Below are 21,859 nucleotides of genomic sequence, written 5' to 3'. Positions count from 1 at the left end.
TTTGCAACTTGGTTGTCAGTGCACACTTTCATGTCCATTACTGTCTGGCCAAGTTATCAAAAAGTGACAGTAAATTTTGACAAGCAGTTTTGTGTAACCTGTTTACCCAGTAGTCCACTCTCTATAGTGGAGTCCAGGTTACTTAATCAGTAAATGCTCCACTGCTGGTCTCAGCATGGGAATCCCCACATATCATGGCTCATTCAATCCTGCTTGCCAATGGAGAAAGCAAGTTTGCTTACTGCAAATGATGTTCTCTATAGACAGCATGATTAATTAGCCATGCTAAGTACCTGCCTGCCTTCTTGGAGAGTTGACTATTTAACTAGAATTAGCTCTGATATCAAGTGAAGGGACTCATGAGGCAATACCCTATGCAGGAATTCCTGCACATGCTCAGTAGAACAAAAGCTCTATGAGCTTAGAGAGAGGGTCTGTTTGGCGCTGTCGAATGACGTCACCTATGTGTCATGACTAATTTATCCAGCTGTCTTTGGAGAACACCATTTATGGTAAGCAAATTTACTTTATTTTGGGTTAGTAGTCAATTGACATAGCTGCATAATAAAAAGTAAGCACTAGTCTCACTTGAGACTGATGTAAAATAAAGTCTTGACATTTCAGTAGCAATGTTTTTGCAAGCCTAGCCTTATTTATAAAGTACATCATAGTGATATGACAAGGAGATGTTTATTCAGGCAGTTTCATACTTCTTACAGCTGGTGCTGTCAAAAGAATTGTCAGGAATTAAGAGATATGCCAACTGTAATGCCATTTTGTTTTGTTTTAGGGTGGGGTGTTTTTTTACATTAATATCAACACATACCCTTTAACTTTGACTTTCATCAAATTAAAAAAATAATAATTCCCATCCCTAATCCTTCTTGTCTCAAAATGAAATTTTCTTTGGAAAATGTTTCCTTCCAGTTTAGGTTTTCCTTTCATTATCAAAATTGTATCCTTGTCTGTCACAACATGTTTGAATATTGGTATATTGCAAGCTGAGCCCTTTTTCTATAGGAATCTGACAAGACTTCCTCTAATATTTTTCTTTCCTATTTCCCAAATACATTGAAAACTATTATAAATATATTTACGTTCCCCTCTCAGATAACTACCTTACTGTAACAACTTCTTGTCTACAGTGTTGCCATGGCTATTTCTACAATTTATCTTCTTCAGGATGCAAACATTTCAAGATGAAGCATCGGAACAAAACGCAAATTATTCCTTCACTGAGGCTACCTCTAAGAACAAAAAAGCATGTAGGTTCAGGTTTAAATATATATTCTTCATCCTATTGTATATAACACTCCAAATGTCTCATATAAGAATGAAAATATGTTGAATTTTATTTAAATCATCAAACTGTGTTAAGATGATTTTGTTACAACTGAATTGGTTTTATGAGCATGAACCAAGCTTTCTAGTCAATAGTGCATCCATCATTATGGTCAGGAGATATTTTCCCTTGGGTCACACTCTAGTCTGTGACTATTTTTCTCACCCTTTTCTGAACTGTATTGTAGGATTGTTCATGGGTGTTGTTTACACGTGTTATCTTGTGAACAATTTGGATGAGAGAACTGTAAAGTAAAGCTATGACCTCTATATTTCCCTGCACCACTGGAAGAGATAAAGCATATGAAAGAAAGATCACATTTTCTGTGGTTATAATCTTGGCCACAACATATAAGAACATAAGAACATAAATGCCATGCTGGGTCAGACCAAGGGTCCATCAAGCCCAGCATCATGTTTCCAACAGAGGGCCAAAACCAGGCCACAAGTACCTGGCAATTACCGAAACACTAAGAAGAATCCATGCTACTGATGCAATTAATAGCAGTGGTTATTCCCTAAGTATAATTGATTAATAGCCATTAATGGACTTCTCCTCCAAGAACTTATCCAAACCTTTTTTGAACCCAGCTACACTAACTGCACTAACCACATCCTCTGGCAACAAATTCCAGAGCTTTATTGTGTGTTGAGTGAAAAATATTTTCTCCGATTAGTCTTAAATGTGCTACTTGCTAACTTCATGGAATGCCCCCTAGTCCATACTAGCATAGCAAGTTAGTTTATTTTGTTTGTATATTTTCAGTTTGTGCATCAGATCACACATGCACTATTTAAGTTGATTACATAATTATTTTTCAGTTACCACATTTACCTTTACTAATTACAAGTTAGTCAGATAATACAGCCTGTGATATGAAATACTGCAAGTGTGGGTGATACTGATCACTCTTATGTCAGGTAGTAATTTAAATAATAATGACTTAATAACTTAGCTTTTTAGAGCTGTATAATTTAGATAATTCAGAGTTAGTTTTAGCAAACACATTTTGAATTAAGTTTACTTAACATTCAAAATACAACTGGTCCCAATAGTTTCTTTCTTGACCTGTGTTAATCAATACAGAATGTCATGCGTGTAACTTGTAAAACAGTAACAACAACCTTAATCTCCCTTGAATCCAAAGATGTTTTTGTTAACAACCTCCTCATCTACTCCAGAAAGCATGACTTCTATAGAATATACAATATTAGCATAATAAACTTTTAGGAGCCAATTAAAACCTTTCATTTGGTTGCCTACAGGCTGACAATTAAGACTTTACTGAAAAGTCAAGTTGGATAACGTGATGATCTGATTTTTGCTTCTCTAACAATTAAAGTCCTGATATATGTCTGATATGCATCTAGTGTATATAAAAAGTTTTCATTTGGCCTTAGTAAATTGAATGAGTTTAACATAATATTGATAATTAGGTACATAATGTAAGGTATTAGTGATGGTAAAACCAGCACTCAACAATCCATTGATTATATTATTCTTATTCACTTATTTCTAGAGATGTGAATCGTGTCCTCGATCGTCTTAACGATCGATTTCGGCTGGGAGGGGGAGGGAATCGTATTGTTGCCGTTTGTGTGTGTAAAGTATCGTGATAATCGTTAAAATCGTGAGCCGGCACACTAAAACCCCCTAAAACCCACCCCGACCCTTTAAATTAAATCCCCCCCCCCCAATGCCTTAAATTACCTGGTGGTCCAGCGGCACACTAAAACCCCCTAAAACCCACCCCGACCCTTTAAATTAAATCCCCCCCCAAATGCATTAAATTACCTGGGAGTCCTCCGTAGCGGCGGTCCGTGGCTAAATCGGGGGAAGGGGGAGAGCACGAAAACCGGCACACTAAATCGTGAGGTCTTCAGCCGCGCCATTTTTCAAAACGGCCGCCGCAAAATGGCGGCGGCCATAGACGAAAACGATTCGAAGCAAGAGGTCGTTCCGGACCCCCGCTGGACTTTTGGCAAGTCTTGTGGGGGTCAGGAGTCCGGACCTCTCGCGAGGGTTCCGGACCTCGCTGAACGACCTCCTGCAGTCGATCTCCTGCCGGCGCCATTTTTCCGTACGGAAAACGATTCGCAGGCAAAGAAATCGCTCCTTGACCCACGCTGGACCCCCAGGAACTTTTGGCCAGCTTGGGGGGGCCTCCTGACCCCCACAAGACTTGCCAAAAGTCAAGCGGGGGGTCCGGAACGACCTCTTGCTTCGATCGTTTTCGTCTATTGCCGCCGCCATTTTGCGGCGGCCCGTTTTGAAAAAATGGCGCTGGCTGAAGACCTTACGATTTAGTGTGCCGTTTTTCGTGCTCTCCCCCTTCCCCGATTTAGCCACGGACCGCCGCTACGGAGGACTCCCAGGTAATTTAATGCATTTGGGGGGGTGTTCGGGAAGGTGGGGGGATTTAATTTAAAGGGTCGGGTGGGGTGTTAGGGGGTTTTAGTGTGCCGGTTTTCCTGTCCTCCCCCTTCCCCCGATTTACGATTTTTTGACGATAAATCGGGGGAATTGGTATTGTATCGTGGCCCTAACGATTTTGACGATTTAAAATATATCGGACGATATTTTAAATTCAAAAAACGATTCACATCCCTACTTATTTCTACTGTGTGCTTCTTCCCTATCTTCCTTTAAATGTAGGCAGAATTGTCTTGCTCCCCATGGCCTTGCCTCTACCATCCTTACATTATGTGTCATAGTCCCTCTCCATTGTCTCTGGTGCCCTTTCTCGTGTTTTGTTGATATTCCATCCTCAAGTTGTCCCCATTTGGCAGCAGTGTCTTTTTCTTTTCATATAATCAGTTATATCTGAAATTAAACTAAACTTTTAATCCCGAATTTATTGCCTGCTGCTTTACTTGTATTTTTTTTTTTAATTTAATAAAACATAACTGTATCAGATCCAGGAGGGAACCTAATATTTTGTCATTGTTTTTCTACATATTATATTCTGCATTGCTTCTAGAAATATGCATATGATACTGATATTGATATTGATAACATGGAAGCCAGAGACCGTATGAATATACACCTGTGGTTCAGATGTCGCCTTATGCTAATCACTGTACTAGTAGCACAAATACGTGGCGTGGGAGTCATGAAAGGTATGGCACTTTTTCATTTTTGGTATTTAAAAGACAGTTTTCAGAGCTATTTACTCAGGTAAAAGAGCTGTCTGAAAATTACCCTCACGCAATCCAGCCAAAAGGTTGCAGAGGGTTCCTTAGTGTGTATGCTTTTAGCAGGATCGAGGGATTGTGTTCCCAGGAGAATGTTTAGGGTGGAGTTGGAAAACAACATGCGTGGACTGGATTTTCAAATTCAGGTAGGCTGTTTTCCAGAAAAAATCTGCCCACAGAAAAAGTCTGGGTATTTTCAAAAGGAAACCATGTGCATGGTTTCCCTTTTAAAATCAGCTAAAAGTTTGGACTTTGCTCCTGGGCAGGCTGTTTGAAAATTGTCCCCTTAGTATTTAGCATTTATTTAGTCCCTGCCCTCTGTAGTTTTGTTCCAGCAAGCAGTGCAACTGGAAGATTCTACAATATGCCAAAGTGCAAGGGGAGAATATGATCAGCTCTAAGGGACACTATCAGCAAATATAAGTTTGTGAATAGGTCTATACAATAAAATGAAATTTACATTTTTTGGTTAATTGGTAGCTGGCAAAGCAACATGGCAAACCTTCCGTCCATTAAGGGAGGTATGGGAGAGGTGCTTGCCTCATCATCAGATTCTGCCATGAAGAAACATTACATACTGTCCATGAAGGTATTGTGGTTGCTGAAAACCAAGACCCATTTTTTGTATCAGCTAATGTAGGGGCTTCTGATGCTAGAAATACCATGTACTGCAAATACACTGCCATATACTTTGGATTGACTTAGGCCCCTGAGAGTAATTTTGTAACTGCCCACATGGATTCAAAGTCACAGACTTTACACCAGTTTTCAAAAGGAAAGTACATATATACTTTTCCTTTGAAAATTATCCGAGAAAAACTCAGTTATACTTGCTAATTTGCGTGGGTAGATTTTTCAAGAAAAAATATACTTTTGAAAATGGAAAAGTATACAGATAAATGCAACCTCCTCCCCAACTCCGCCCCTGGAATACCTCCTCTCACCATGGGTAAAAGTATGCACATAGTGGCGCTACGCATACTTTTACCGGCATAGAGGGCAGACAGTTTTTCCCATGGAAATAGCTTTGAAGATTACTCTGCAGGTGGTAATTCAGTAACAGCCAGCATAACAAAATTGGCAAATAGAAGCATAAGTTACACCAGTTTTGAAAGTGAATTTACACACATATGTTCACTTTTGGGGCAGATTTTGTAACCTGCATGTGCGGGGTACATTTGTGCGCGCTACCCGGGGTGTACAAATGTACACCTGATTTTATAACATGTGCGCGCTGCCGCACGCATGTTATAAAACCGGGGTCGGCACGCGTAAGGGGGTGCACACTTGTGCACCTTGCATGCGCCGAGCCCTAGAGGAGCCCCAATGGCTTTCCCCGTTCCCTCTGAGGCCGCTCCAAAATCGGAACGGCCTCAGAGGGAACTTTCCTTCCGCTCCCCCCCACCTTCCTCTCCCTTCCCCTATCTAACCCACCCCCCACCCCTTCTAAATCCCCCCCCCCCCACCTTGTTTCAATAGTTTCGCCTGCCTTTGGCAGGCGTAACTTGCGTGCGCCGGCCGGCTGCTGGTGCGCCATCCCCCAGCATAGCCGCTGTGCTGGAGGCCTCGGTCCCGCCCCCGGACCGGTGCCCCCCCCATGACCCCACCCCCTTTTCAAAGCCCCGGGACATATGCGCGTCCCGGGACATTTCCGCGTCCCGGGGCTTGCGCGCGTCGCCGAGCCTATGCAAAATAGGCTTGGCGCGCGCAGGAGCAGGTTTTCGGGGTTACGCGCATAACCCTTTGAAAATCTGCTCCTTTGAAAACTATCCCATCAGAGCAACCCCAACATAATTATACCTACTAATATGTGTGCAGGAAATTCTTGGGAAAATTTGTGCACATACTTTGAAAATCTAAAAGTATATACATGATTCCAAACTCCTATCTAACTTTGCCCCAGAGAATGTCTTCTCAATCTAGGTAAACTTGTGTGCAACAGGGCATAGGTGCATAAATTTACCTGCATTTCGGGTGGGCAATTTTATAACAAGCCATTTATGTGAGTAAAGAACCATTTCACCCTTGAAAATAATCATTTATTTATGACAAGCTTTTCCAATAAGAAAGTCCAAAGCAAGTTTCAGTAAATTAAGCAATATTCAGATACAGTGTGTCAATAAGAACATGTCAAAATAGTGATTTTTAGCTTTTTAAACTAGATTCACAAGGCCTGATTTTCAAAAGCATGTACACATTTAAAACTGGGTATTACACATTTAAATGGACTTTACCCATGTAAATGGGCTTTTTCAAAATGTGTAAAACGTATGCCATCAAATTTTCAATATGTTTTACCCGCATTAAGTGCACTTAAGATGGGTAAATGGTTTTTGAAAACTGCTACAATACTATGTTACATTTACATACGTAACTCCTTTGCAAATTCACCTGATTTTGGATTAGATACATATTCATTCAGAATTGGGAGTTTTGGCAGTCCTAAGTGGTAGGGTAGCCTTTGAAAATTATCCTATATGATTGAGCAATATCCATTCTCATAAACTGCTTCCCACAGGAAAGAATATGGGATACATTTACTTAGAAAATATTTATGTAGTAATTAGTCATTTTATCAGTTCTGCAATGTGATGACTGGTGTGGGTATGAGCCCTTTATGCTGTGGTGTAGTTGATGCAGCCTCGTAGGTGAACCTATGAGGCCTATGCCTACAGCTGGTGAATGAATCCTGAATCGGAACAGTCTGGAGTTTCGCCTATACCAGCTGCCTCTTCACAGGTTGAGCCCTTGGGTTATGGTGGTCTTCAGGACTTAGGTGTGTCGCAAGGGTGGTGTAGAGAGCAAGAGTCCAAGGGGACGCCAGGGTCAGAACGGGCTGGAGACTGCACATATCAGGAGGGGCAACAAGCATGCCTTGTCAGTTGCAAGGCAAGAGGTCAGGTCCAAGCAGCAGGCATTCATAGTCAGGTCCAAGCCAGAGGTCAGTATCAGGAAGTCATGCCAAAGATGAAAAAAGACACGCAAGATGCACCGTATAAGACAGGCAGGGCAGTACAAGGCTGGACGAGGCAGGTTGGGCAAGGCAAAGCTGGACGATGAGGCTGGTCAAGGCTGGAGGGCAAGAATGCAGGAGCAAACAGGAACGTAGGAGTAACACGCACTGCTGTAGGCAAGAGACCCATTGCTGAGGCGAGACAATGCTGCAAGGCCTTTGGTTAAATAGCCCGAAAGGATGACATCATCAAAGGTACTCCTCGAGTTTTCCTGCCACGGGCATATATTATGTGCGCACGTGCATGTGTGTGCACCTAAGGGGAGGCAGGGGCCTGGCCGGGATGGCTGCGTCAGTGGCGGTTGGTGGCATGCAGCAATGATGGCATTTTTCTGTTACAGGAGGCCTTTGGCAGCATCAGGCAGTGGCTGGGATGAGTGCAGCAGCTTACAGGGTAGTTCTGTGAGCTGCCAAGCGTAACATACAAATAAATATTTGTATTATCCTGTATCACACTGCATTTATTTTTATTTTTTTATTTATTTAAGGTTTTTATATACCGGCAATCATGAAAACATATCTTGCTGGTTTACATAAAACGGGAGTGCAGAATATACATCAAACTAGAACTGTGGTGACCGAAGGTGCAGTTACATTTTGTACTGTATCACATTATGAATAGATTTTAAGCAAAGTAATAATGCTGCTTAGATGATACATGTACTACAAAAATAATTTTCTGTATTGTTATAGAATGGAATTTATTGGACTGCTCAAGTTTAATAACGGAGGCACTAATGGAGGCTGATGCTTTTGGTGATATAGAAACTAAGGCTAAAATGATGCTGCAATCTGTTTTACTTAATCTTCAAGAAGGACGCCCCAAGAAGGACATTAAACAACTTCTAAAGGTTTGATTGCAGACAGGAGGTTACTAACTTTAGTTTTTCAAATAGCTTATTCAGAGGGAGGATAACTTTAAAACGTGCCCGCACACCGATATACGCATATATATGGGCACACGCAAAACTGCTGTGGTATGTTATAATCTGCACGTATACGATGTATGTAGATTATTAAATACGCGGAAATGTACCCATGAACATGTGTGCATGTAAAAAAAACGTGTAAATATATTTTTGCACTTATCCAGATAAATAGTTAGTTAACTGATTGAGTAGTGACACTTATCCAGATAAGTTCTGATTTTATCAGACTAAGAAGTGGCAAAGCTGCTATTTAGCCAGCTAAGTCTTAAAACACTACTTACCCAGTTAAGTCAGATAGCTGAATAGTCTAAAAAGCGCTACTTATCTGGCTAAATTAAAGAGCTGGATAAATAGCACCTTTTAGACTTATTTGGTAATCTGTCTTGGCCATATAGGTAGCCACTGCCATTAGCCACTGCCATTAGCAATGGTTACATGGAATAGACTTAGTTTTTGGGTACTTGCCAGGTTCTTATGGCCTGGATTGGGTACTTGCCAGGTTCTTAAGGCCTGGATTGGCCACTGTTGGAAACAGGATGCTGGGCTTGATGGACCCTTGGTCTGACCCAGTATGGCATTTTCTTATGTTCTTATGTTCATTTTAAGACTGAGCCGGATAAATAGCAGCTTTACCGCTACTTAACCAGATATATTGGTATTTATCTGGATATGTGCTTCTACTTAGCCAGATAATTGTTAGAATCTGCTATGCTGGTGGGAGGAGCAAGCAGATGGGAGTTGGCAATCTGTTAGGTTATGCTCCTCTAGAGGGGAGGAGTTAGCAATCTATTGTAATCTGCTATGAGTCACCGTGCGGAGTTGCAATGCGTTAGGAACTGGCTCCTGTGAAAGGAGGAGTTAGCAATCTGATATGCTCCGTAGGCGGAACAGGCAATCTTGTTGTGATATAGACTGCTGAGTTGGCAATCTGTACCAGCGGAGTGCTAGAGAGGGTACTCAGCTGGAAAGGACTGTAAATAGGTGAATCCTTGGGCCGATGGCAAATGACAGCGCCCCCAGGAGGATATCCTGAGAGGGACCACCGGCTAGGCTTGGTATGGAGACAGGCTCAGATAGTTCTTTTATTAGACAGGTTAGTAGAACCACCACAGGTGGCAGTAGTGAGCTGATATGCCTGGCAGGGCTGAAGTCCCTCAGATACTGGAACTGCGATCCCAGGGTTGCTGAGCTGTAGAAAGACTATAGATAGTGAGTAGACAGGGTATGCTGTATTCATAGCCAGTAATAGATGACAATCTCACATAGGGTCTTAAAGAAGCTCAGTAACTGGAAAGGGTTAGGCCCTCGAGGAGCGAGTACCTGGTTCCAGGGAAAGCTCTGAGAACGGTGGTAACTCACGAATGTCTGTATCTGTGATAGCTTCCAGGCAGTAGAGAATCTTCAGAGTATTCAGGAACATGGGCCCTCGAGGAGCGAGTACCGGTTCCTATCTGCATTCTGAAATAACAACTCACAAATGTCTGTATCTGAGATAGCTTCCAGGCAGTAGAGAATCTTCAGAGTGTCCAGGAACATGGGCCCTCGAGGAGCGAGTACCAGTTCCTATCTGCAATCTGAAATAGAGAAAAGAGAGCGAGGCCCCCGAGGAGCGGGTACCTCTGGTAAGTCCGAGGAGGCAGAGTAGCTTGGAACAAATCCCGTATCCGTCCGTCTGTTCGTCCTTGCTAACTCAAATGATAAGCGAAAGTGAAGACCTTTTATGTTGGAAGCAGATGACGTCAATATAGGGGGACGCCCCTGAGGTTCGCGCCCTTGCTGGTACATACTTCGGAGCGTGCGCACCCTACGTCATCAGGAACATGGCGGATCCGCAGTGTCGAGCCGGTCTGGGTACGCTGGAGAGAGTCGGCATGGAGAGGTCACGGCAGCAAGCCGTCCAACAGGCCCGGAGGGAGTCGCCACAAAGGTAGAGAGGGTGGAGCAAGGGTGAAGAGCAGCCATGAACGCAACAGTAATAACCAGTATTTATTTGGTTAAGTTTATATTATTAAATTTCTGTCATCTGCTCTTTCAGTTCCCCAAGTTCCCATAGCCCCCTGTTTATTGTAACTTTCTTCTTCTTTATGTTATTGCTATATTTACCCCTGTTCCATGTGAAGCGATATGATATGATTTGTTCATGAATATCGGTATAGAAAAGAGTTATATAAATAAAATAAATAAAATAATAGAGAATTTACAGGCTATAAAGAGCAACGCTGCTACTTAGATAAATCGAAATTTAGCCGGACAAGTGTGCACCCCTTGTATACCCATGTGTTTATACATCAATTTTAAAGTCATATGCAGGTAGATTAAACATGCATAAATTAGACAGATTCCCCCCCCCCCCCCCCATAAATTGGCTTTTACACGCGTAAAGTGGGAGATTTTCTAACATGCATATGGCAATGAAATTATCAGTTTTACCAATTACTCTATCAGTTTGCCCAGTCCATCTGCAGGTCATCAAGACCCTCCTGGCTCTTCATCCCTAAGTCCCCCCCATTTCACCCAGACCCCCATCCAGTCACTATTTCACTTTTAAGATTTTTATGATAATGGGATTAAGCTTCACATTTGCATGTGTAAATTGCTTATAAAATATCAATTTACTTGAGTACATTTTGGCCCACCCCAGAACACCCTTGGTCTACCCCTTTTTAACACATGCAAATTTGCTTGTGGACATACACATGTATGTAGAGGTTTCTCAAATAGAATATTTTCACTTATAAGGAGCCGGCCCATCCCCCATATAGGGGAGAGGAAGCCACAACCATGGCAGTTCTCCACCTCCAAACATCAAGGGAGGAGGGGCATTAGGAAGAGGGAGAGGGATGAGAGTCAAGTAGGCGGGGGGGGGGGGGGCACAACCGCAATATAAGGGTGGACTGGCCCAGCCATCATTCTTGCTGTGGTTTTGTGGGTAAAGAAATGTATTTTTTATTTTATAAAATGTATTAATCGCTTTTACATTTTATAATAAAATTTCCAAAACGATGTACACATATGGCAACAAAAATTATACAAAACATTTAAAAAGCCAGTATGTTAAAAAAATATATATAACATTATAATAGCTGTCCCAGAGTAACAGCCCTAAAAAGTACCCGCCTCTGCCCCATTACAGCAATTCCACATTTAATATTGGTACCCCCATATATATCTTCTGATTTTAGGATTATACGCCGACATCACCAACCCCTTAAGTCTAAGTAGCTTTCCCAGAGAGTTAATTCGGGAACTCCGTCTTCATCAGCCAAGTTTTTACTTTACGCCGAAATTTCATCATTTCTTCTCTAACCTGCAAAGGAAGACTGTTCCATAATTTAGGAACAGACATGGAAAAGGACCGATTTTGAAATCTTACATAACAGAAACTTTTTACGGAGGAAAGTTGCAACTGTGAGCCATATTGGGAGCGAGTAACTCTCAGTGGGCATTTCCAGGAAATCCTATTCCGCAAATGAGAGGTTCCTTATCCTCAAAGGATCTTAAATGTGAGGACCAAGATTTTAAATGCTTTCTCTAATTTTTTCCTCCCCCACTCCCAGCCATTGCAGCCTACCTTTGTGGCTGACGTGTTTATGGCCAGGTATCCTGAGTGCTGTCACTTTCTGGGTGGTGGTGTCCTTCAGGTGCTCGTTTGGGTGCTAGGGATAATGTATTAAAAAAAAAAAAAAGGAAGAGGCACTATATAGCCAGCAGAAGATGAAGTCAAAGGAATGCTGGGAGACCATTTAAGGTAGAAAAGACGCAATTTGCTGTGTATGTGTGCGGGGTGGGGACAGCCAGGGGTTGGAGCCAGGAGTACATCTGGTAACCTTGCAATCAGTTCTTCTCCTGAAGAGTTAATTATCGAGAGGGAGCAACAGAAGTCTGTGTTCTGAGGAATTAGAGAGACAGACAACTATTCTTGCTTCACAGCTGAGCTACATGTGAAATCCCAACAAGGGACAGAGGAGCCAGGAGCCGAGAGACTGAGAGACTTCCTTTCCAGAGATATCCAGGCCCAGGAGCACATGGCTGGATCACCCTCCTAAGAGATTGAGTTAAATAATCTAAACTTTGCACAGAGAGTATCTTAACAAAGGAGGGAGAAAGTTTATTTCCTTGCCTTTTGTCACAAATTCAATATCTCATCTTAAGTGCTTCAGCCTTTCAGCCGAAGTCAAGCACAAACCTTTGTTGGCAGGTACTGGGAAAGAAAAACTGGTGGACTGTGGTCTTTCTGTAAGAGACTGAAACTAGATCTCCTTTCTGTTAGTATCAAGTAAATCATTTGGGGAAGCTCCCCAGGAGAGAAAGACCTTTTTCACACTGCAGTGCTCATCTATTTGGTTTGTCATCTAGCCAGTTCCACAATCAAGAGGGATTTCTTCATTTTCTTGATTGTTTTTTTTTTCCATACAATTTTGTGTTTGGGACAGGGTGCACCCTTTACAAACTGGTGTCATTGGGGTGGATCTGTTCCCCTGCCTCCACCTTTTTGAGTACTCAGGTGTAAAGACAATTTCTGAAAGTTGTGTACTTCACTGCTTTTCTCCTCAATCTTTCTTATTAGCTTTCCTTATTTTTTTTTTACTATCCATATGAGAATGTTGGTTGCCCTGGCTAACAGGCCAATACCCAGTGTTATTTTTGCATTGCTTGATTTAAAATAAGAAAACTGTAAGATTATATTATGCTTCACTACTGTACTTTTCCCATGTATTAATCTGGTTGGATTTACTGTCTACTTACACAATACTAGTAAAAGGGTTAATTACTGTTTTATTCTGGTGTGATGATTTTATCTGGTCTATGGTTCCATAAGTGAGAGGTTGCTTGGGAAGGGCACAGAATTGTGGTATAGCGGTGACTGGGACTCTGTCTCATTCCCCATTCAGGCTATGAACCCAGAAATAAATCATATTAGTGAATATAATTTCTCTTGTGGTAATCCCCATCCCAAGCATAGAGGTATTTCATAGTCTGGACCAAGGGAGACCACATCCCTGTCATCAGCCTGCCCTCTCTTCTCACCAGTTGTCATTCACATTTGGCGCAGGGCCCAAAAAATGTTGCTGCTGACCTTGGCCAAAGGATTTGGAGAAGGGGCTATTTGAAGGAAGAGATCAGTTGCAGGAGGGGTTGGATCAGCTGGAGAGGGATTAGCTGTAGGTGGTGAGAGAGGGGACAGATTGATTAGGTTATGTAAAAGGCCTGAAGGTGAGAGAGGATCAACTGGAAATTTTAAGAGAAGGATTGGAAGGGAAAGGGGAAACTGGAAGGTGAGAGGAAATGGGGATGATAGCGAGGGAATGGGGGCATGGTGTGACAGAGGATCAGTTGGGGTTATAAGAAGGGGTTGAGAGTAAGAAGATCAGCAGGAGGGATGTAAAAAGGGATGAGAGGAGTTGGGGGTTGTAAGAGGGGATTAGCTGGAGAAAAGGTCAAAAGAGGAAGTCTGCTGGAGGAGTGGAAGCTGAGAGAAAGGATCGACTGGAAAGAGTAGATGTTGAAAGAGGGAATAAGCTACAGTGCTGGTAGATAGACCACATCTTGCTAATTTGTTTTTATCATACTTTGGGGTCTTGTGAATTTTCAAGTGCTAAAATGGGGTCACATTGGCTAAAAGTTTAGGAAGTCCTGGTTTATGGACTTCACTAGGAATTTATCCAAACCTTTTTTAAACCCAGCAAAGCTATCTCAACTACGTCCTCTGGCAACAAATTCCAGAACTTATTTGTGCATCTGGCCTCGGGTGGCCAGATAACTCACTACTTACCCGGATATCTTCAGCTGGCCCAAACCTTTAAAATTTGAAAAGTTTAAAAGTTTCATCTGCAGATGACTGCCGGCATGGACTTTGCCCCCCAAGTCATCCCCCTCCACCTCCCCTACCCCTGGCTGATACACTCTCACCCACCCGTTATCTCCAAAATTATTCCCTGTGCAAGGATTGATCTTCCTCAGCAATCCCGGCAGCTTGTAGCATAACGTCGGCTAATACCTAAATAATGCTTCTAACTTTACGTAGTTAATAACACTGGAAGTGTCGTTTTATACTAACTCACTGGTTCCCAACACTTTCCTGGGGACCCCCCTAATCGGGTTTTCAGGATATCCACAATGAATATACATGAGAGAAAATTTGCATGTTATGGAGGCAGTGCATGCAAATTTTCTCTCATGCATATTCATTGTGGATATCCTGAAAACCCGACTGACTGGGGGGTCCCCAGGACAGGGTTGGGAACCACTGCACTAAACTGTATGCTTCCAGTGTTATTACCTATGTAATACTGTCTAACCGGCTAGCTTTAGGCCAGCCCTTCAGCCTGCCCAGAGTTAGTCACTCCTCCCCAGAATGCCTACTGCCCGCCCATGGAAAGCCCCCTTGTTATCTGGCTAAATATAGCCGGGTAAATCATTTAGAAGGATAACTAATATGTTATCCTCTAAATCAGTGGTTCTCAACCTTTTTCCCATCGTGAAACACCTGACAGACCACGCTTACATGTGTTTATTTATTTATTTATTTATTTATTTAAGGGTTTTTATATACCGCAGTACGTAAGGAAATACATCACCGCGGTTTACATTAAACAATAACTTAGCAACAGGCTTTACATTGACATTCTTAATAGGTATTAAATAAACTAACATCCATATAACAGTTTTGACGGAAAACAGGCTGAACAGACTGTGGACCATCCAATAAAGTATAACATACGATTAAACTATTGATGTAACTATTAAACCTTAACAAACCAACACAATAACTGAATAGTATCTAAAACAATACCAGTTCTGAGAGTAGATACAATTTCTATATTGCACCGAAGACATTTCTGTTATTTAAAGCTAATTTATATCGAGATGGGTAAGGGTGGGCAAGTAAGGTGAAGAAGGAGATTGAGGAGGGAATGAGGTTAAGGTGGGAAACGGAGCCAGGGAGTAAGGGTAGAAAATGGAATGGCATTTCAGATAAATGGATATTCACACTGCTCATTACAATTCACGGCAGAAATAAAAAATAAAGGTCCAGTATTATTTTTATTGTTAAAAATGACACAAGGAAATGATACGATTTCTGTCTGAACAGAAATTGCATAAATAGTAAACATCCCACACCAAAACAGCACCAATTTCCAGCACTTAAACAGTAACCACCTTACCTAAGAAAAGGCAACACTGAAAATATTACACCAAGCCTTAAGATACCAATACATCTCCTATTAGGAAAACGGACTAAGTCAGGCTGCTATAGAACCCTACACAGAAACTACATGCCAGCAGAAAACCTCACCTGAATCACATGTGCTGAATTACCCTCACCTAACAAAGAATACAGAGAACAAAACACATAACTAGAAGTATGCAGACAAAAACTGAATTGGAAACCGCAACAAGCCAGAGTCTCTGTATGCAGTGTAACAAAGGAAAAAAAGAAACATTATCCATCCTTATAAAACAAATCAAGAAATATAAAACCAGTAGCAGTAAAACCATACTAACAAAAATAACAGATTATTTCAAAATAGCTGATGAATGGAATAACCAATAATTAAAAACTCGTATCGAAAATTTCTAGATACTAATAAAATATTTCAAAATAGCAGACACAAAGACCCAGTAATGAAAAATAATAAGGATACAAAAAATGTTTTGCTCTGCATACCTGGAAACGTTTGATATCCAGGTGCCCTGAGATTTTTTTGAATTAGCAGGAGGCAGGATGGTTTGCTTGCAACTTTCTCCTCTCTCTCTCTCTCACACTGTCTCTCAATTGCTCACATATACACATGATTTTTCTCTCACTTATATAGGCTCTTAATTACACATTTACGCACATGCTGTCTATCTTTTCACGCTTACACACACAGGCTTTCAATCACACACATACATGCTGTCTTTTTCTCTCACACACAGGCTCTCATTCAAATGCTTACAAACGTGCTCTCTCTCTTTCTCTCATTTACACACAGGCTCTCAATCACATACTCACATGCTCCCTCACCTAAAGCTCTCAATCACACACATGCTCTCTCTCTTACTTATACACCCAGGCTCTTAGAACATAAGAACATGCCAATCTGGGTCAGACCAAGGGTCCATCAAGCCCAGCATCCTGTTTCCAACAGTGGCCAATCCAGGCCATAAGAACCTGGCAAGGTCCCAAAAACTAAGTCTATTCCATGTTACCGTTGCTAGTAATAGCAGTGGTTATTTTCTAAGTCAACTCAGTTAATAGCAGGTAATGGACTTCTCCTCCAAGAACTTATCCAATCCTTTTTTAAACACAGCAATACTAACCATATCCTCTGGCAACAAATTCCAGAGTTTAATTGTGCGTTGAGTGAAAAAGAACTTTCTCTGATTAGTTTTATATGTGCCACATGCTAACTTCATGGAGTGCCCCTAGTCTTTCTATTATCTGAAAGAGTAAATAACTGATTCACATCTACCCATTCTAGACCTCTCATGATTTTAAACACCTCTATCATATCCCTCTTCAGCCATCTCTTCTCCAAGCTGAAAAGTCCTAACCTCTTTAGTCTTTCCTCATAGAAGAGCTGTTCCATTCCCCTTATCATTTTGGTCGCCCTTCTCTGTACCTTCTCTATCGCAATTATATCTTTTTTGAGATGCGGCGAACAGAATTGTACACAGTATTCAAGGTGCAGTCTCAACATGGAGCGATACAGAGGTATTATGGCATTTTCCGTTTTATTCACCATTCCCTTTCTAATAATTCCCAACATTCTGTTTGCTTTTTTGACTGCTGCAGCACACTGAACTGACAATTTCAATGTGTTATCCACTATGATGCCTAGATCTCTTTCTTGGTGTTGCGGTCTCCACCGCTTCCCCTCTATCTGCTGTGCTTGGTGCTCACCTCCAATGGGGGAAACGCCGCTCCCGCGGCTCCGCTAGGCCTTCAGGGCGTCCGCCATTGCCAGATCATCTTGCTGCTGCCACGCACGCGCAAGGACGCGCATTATGGACGCACGGCCGCCGGAAGTCTGGCCCCCCTGGGTTAACGACGCCACGCCCCAAGCCTGATTTAACCGGCGTTCGCCTGCCTTCTCATTGCCTTGCAACGAGGGTCGCTACTGTTAGTAGTTCTTAGTTGCGCTTCTTCTGTTCTGCATTCCGGTTGACCTCAGCTCGTTCCTGACTCCGCTTCTGCCTGCCGCCTGCCATTGACCTCAGCTCGTTCCTGACTCCGCTTGCCTGCCGCCTGCCATTGACCTCAGCTTGTGCCCGACTCCGCTCCTGCTTGCCGCCAGCCTCCTACCTTTGCCTGTTCCAGAGACTGCTTCTACTGGCTGCCAGCCTGACTTGGGTTCGTCTCCGTTCCTACTCACCACCCGTTCCAGCTCTATTGCACGCTACAGACTCCAGTCCTGCCTTCAGCTAGTCACAGTCCATTATACGCTACAGACTCTGTTCCTGTTATCTATCTGCTCCGCTCCACGGCATACTACAGACCCCGGGCCTGCTCGCAGACTGCTTCTATTCAGCAAGCTAGGGACTCTATCCGACCGCCCCGCTCTCGCCTGGCCTTCCAGCTCCCTGTTTACTGGACTCTGTGGTTTACTCCTTGCCCAGGCCCTCTTTCTATAGAGACGTTACTGTGCTCCTAAGTCCCAAGGTTCTAGGACCCTACGGGCTCCTCCTGGGGGGTTCCTGGTTCCCGGGTGAAGACCTTTGCCTGTGGCTCCGCCTCCCGACCTACTCTGCCTTCAGGGTAGTTCGGCTCAAGGGTTCACACCTGGACTGCAGCCTCCCAGACTGCAACAGTTTGCAAGGCCATGGACTCGGCGGAGTCGCCAATGCCCCTAGTCTTACTGGAAATGGCTCATCAAATACACTATTCTATGCAGCAACAGATACAGGAGGTAGATCTAGTTCTGGAATCCATGCAGGGTTAATCGAACATTTGGGGACACCACCTACCCCCCGCCTTCCTGCAGGTGAAGTGGTTTCTGAAGAGATTCTAGATCGCCTCCAACATCAGCAACATTGTATTGATACCCTTGCAGCTACAGTGGACCAATTGGTCTCTCTCTAGAAGCTTCTACTCAAGGGCCTTCTGTACCAGTCGCTGTTCCTAATACACACAGTTGCCAGCTCCTAGCAGGACGCTGGGGACAGTAAGTCCTGCCGTGGGTTCCTGAACCAGTGTCAAGTACGGTTCACTCTGTTACCATCCCAGTTTCCCACTGAAGCGGCTAAAGTGGCCTATATTTTTTCTTTATTGGATGGCAAGGCGCTTGAATGGGTTTCACCCTTGTGGGAACGCTCCGATCCTCTGCTACAGAATCTTCAGGAATTCCTTCTTCAGTTTCGCCTGGCCTTGATGATCCTGCACGCCAGTCCACAGCAGCTTCAGAACTCCTGCACCTCCGACAGGGCACGCGTCCGGTAGCGGAGTACATTATCAACTTTCGAACCCTGGCCATGGAACTGGCTTGGCAGGATGATTGCTTAATAGGGATCTTTCTTGAAGGCTTCGCTGGTCGGATTAAAGATGAACTGGCAGGACGGGAGATTCCTGAGGAGTTGAATGACTTAATGGACATTGCGGGCAAGGTTGACCGCCGTCTTCAACAGCGGGACAGAGAGACTCGGTCGCTAATAGGAGTCAGCCGCGCCTACACGTCTCCTCCAGGTCTCCTCTGCAAAGGGCTTCCCCTGCTGCCAGCCCTGCTTCTGAACCTATGCAGCTGGGCAGGTCACCACTTACTCCGGAAGAGAGGAGCCGTCGGCGCTCCTTAGGCCTCTGCCTATATTGTGGAGGTAAAGGACATTTCCTGTCATCATGCACTGAGCGTCCGGGAAACGCCCGTGCCTAGGTTATACCGAGGAGCTACACCTAGGCGCTACCGGATCCGCTCCTCTCTGCACTCTGCCTGTAACCCTCAAATACCCCGGTGGGGAGATCCAGATTCGGGCCTTTGTCGATTCTGGGGCTGAGGGGAACTTTATTGTGGCCGAGCTGGTGACACAACTGGGCCTGCCTACGAACCGAGAATCCTCCTCTACGCATCTCTTCGATCCGAGGGACCTTGCTGCCTGGAGTTATCTCTCGCTCCACGAGACCAGTGACTTTGCAAACAGGTCTATTTCACTCCGAGGAGATTTCTCTACTCATCCTGGAACGAGCCGTGCATCCACTGGTGCTGGGACTTCCGTGGCTTCGTCAGCACTCTCCCGTCATCAGATGGGATGACTTCCAGCGTCAGCTGGGGTTCTGCCTGCTTTGACCGATGTTTACATCTTCCTCGTCCTCCCAACTCTCTGCATCTCTGTTCCTCGCACCTCCTGCCAGAGGCCTACCAAAGTTTCCAAGATGTCTTCTCCAAGGAAATGGCGGAGATCCTTCCGGAACACAGACCGTTTGACTGTCCCATTGATCTGGTTCCCGGTACCCACACCGCCCGTTCGCGTATATCCTCTCTCATTGCCAGAGACTAAGGCAATGTCCCAGTACATCTCCGAGAACCTAGCCAAGGGATTTATTCGCCCATCCCGGTCACCGGCAGGTGCTGGATTTTTTTCGTGGGTAAAAAGGATGGTTCGCTACGACCGTGTATTGACTATCGCGGTCTCAACGCCATTACCAAGCAGGACCGCTATCCACTCCCGCTTATCCCGGAACTACTGGATCGTCTCCAAGGGGCTCGCATCTTTACTAAGTTGGACCTTAGAGGGGCCTATAACCTCGTCCGTATTCGCCCAGGGGACGAGTGGAAGACGGGATTCAACACACGTGATGGGCATTACGAGTACCTCGTGATGCCCTTTGGGCTTTGTAATGCCCCCGCCGTCTTCCAGCACCTCATGAACGAGGTGCTTCGAGAGATGCTCCATTCCCACGTAATAGTCTACTTGGATGATGTCCTCATATTTCCAAAGACATAGACTCTCACCGCCAGCATGTTTCCAGGTTCTCCAGGCCCTCCGGGCCAATCATCTATATGCCAAGCTTGAGAAATGCGTTTTTGAAGCCGAATCTCTACCTTCCTGGGATATATTATCTCAGCAGCTGGCTTTTGTATGGACCCAGAAAAGGTAGCCGCCATCCAATGGCCCCCCCACGGGTCTCAAAGTCCTCCAGCGCTTCCTGGGCTTTGCGAACTTTTATCGACATTTTATCCCACGTTACTCTCACCAGTGTGGCTCCTCTCACAGCCTTGACCCGTAAAGGAGCAGATGTTAAACACTGGCCGGATGCTGCAGTTGCAGCTTTCTCTGATCTCAAGGAGGCCTTCCTCTCAGATGTTTGTCTCCGACACCCGGACCCCTCACGACCGTTCATCGTGGAGGTTGATGCCTCCAGTATCGCAGTGGGAGCGGTCCTCAGCCAGCACTCTGATGCTGGACAACTCCTTCCTTGCTCGTACTTCTCCCGGAAGTTCTCAGCCGCTGAAAGTAATTATTCCATTGGAGATAAAGAGTTGCTGGCGATAAAACTCGCCTTCGAAGAATGGAGACAGTGGCTCGAAGGCTCTTACACACCACCACTCTTTACACGGATCATAAAAATTTAGAATTTCTGACCCAGGCTCAACGACTGAACCCCGCCAAGCCCGCTGGGCCTTGTTCTTCAGTCGATTTGACTTTGTTCTACAGTACCATCCTGCTGCTAAAAATCTCCGGCAGACGCCCTGTCTCGCACCTCTTGTGCCGAAGAAGACATTGAGCCACCTCAATTCATCTTGGACCCCGCTAAGGTTCGTCTCTCTGCGATGACCATCCTCTCACAAGACCGGATGGTGCTCTCGCGCCGGGACCGCTTGACCGCATTACGTTGGGCCCATGACTCCTTGATCGGAGGACACGCTGGACGAGAAAGGACCCTGGAGCTCATTAACCGGTATTACTGGTGGCCCAACATCAGGCGTGATGTTGCCTCTTATGTATCTTCTTGCCCAACCTGTGCTCGCCAGAAACCCAATTCTGGCTCCCCATGTGGTCTCCTGCACCCGCTTCCGGTTCCCACTGAACCATGGACCCATATAGCTACAGACTTCATAGTTGACCTGCCTCCATCCAAGGGACATACGGTCGTCTGGGTCACGGTTGACCGTTTCTCAAAAATGGTCCATCTTGTTCCTCTGCTTAAGCTTCACTCTGCACCCGCAGTTGGCCCACCTGTTCGCCCAACATGTGTTCAGGCTTCACAGCCTCCCTCAGGATATCGTCTCGGACAGAGGTTCGCAGTTTGTGGCCCGCTATTGGAGAGCCCTCTGTAAATGCTTCCGGGTAAAGCTCAGTTTCTCCACAGCCTTTCATCCTCAAAGCAACGGACAGACCGAGAGGATGAATAGGACCCTAAAAGCATACCTCCGGGCCTTCATTAATGAGAGGCAAGACAATTGGT

The 21,859-nt window shown here is 44.3% G+C and overlaps 1 protein-coding gene across 1 annotated transcript in view; it reads left to right on the top strand.

Annotated features, from left to right (window-relative positions):
- Positions 1-21,859, top strand: part of CFAP54 (cilia and flagella associated protein 54) — a 1,106,494-nt gene that overhangs the window by 800,626 nt on the left and 284,009 nt on the right. Inside the window, exon 52 of the mRNA XM_029597529.1 lies at positions 1,146-1,196. Coding sequence (XP_029453389.1) covers positions 1,146-1,196 — 51 coding nt within the window. The remainder of the gene's footprint in view (positions 1-1,145; positions 1,197-21,859) is intronic.

The sequence above is a fragment of the Rhinatrema bivittatum genome, chromosome 4 (assembly GCF_901001135.1).
Source record: "Rhinatrema bivittatum chromosome 4, aRhiBiv1.1, whole genome shotgun sequence".
In the NCBI taxonomy this organism is placed as follows: domain Eukaryota; kingdom Metazoa; phylum Chordata; class Amphibia; order Gymnophiona; family Rhinatrematidae; genus Rhinatrema; species Rhinatrema bivittatum.
Note: the sequence above shows the minus strand (reverse complement) of the source record. Positions and strands in the feature narration are given on the sequence as shown.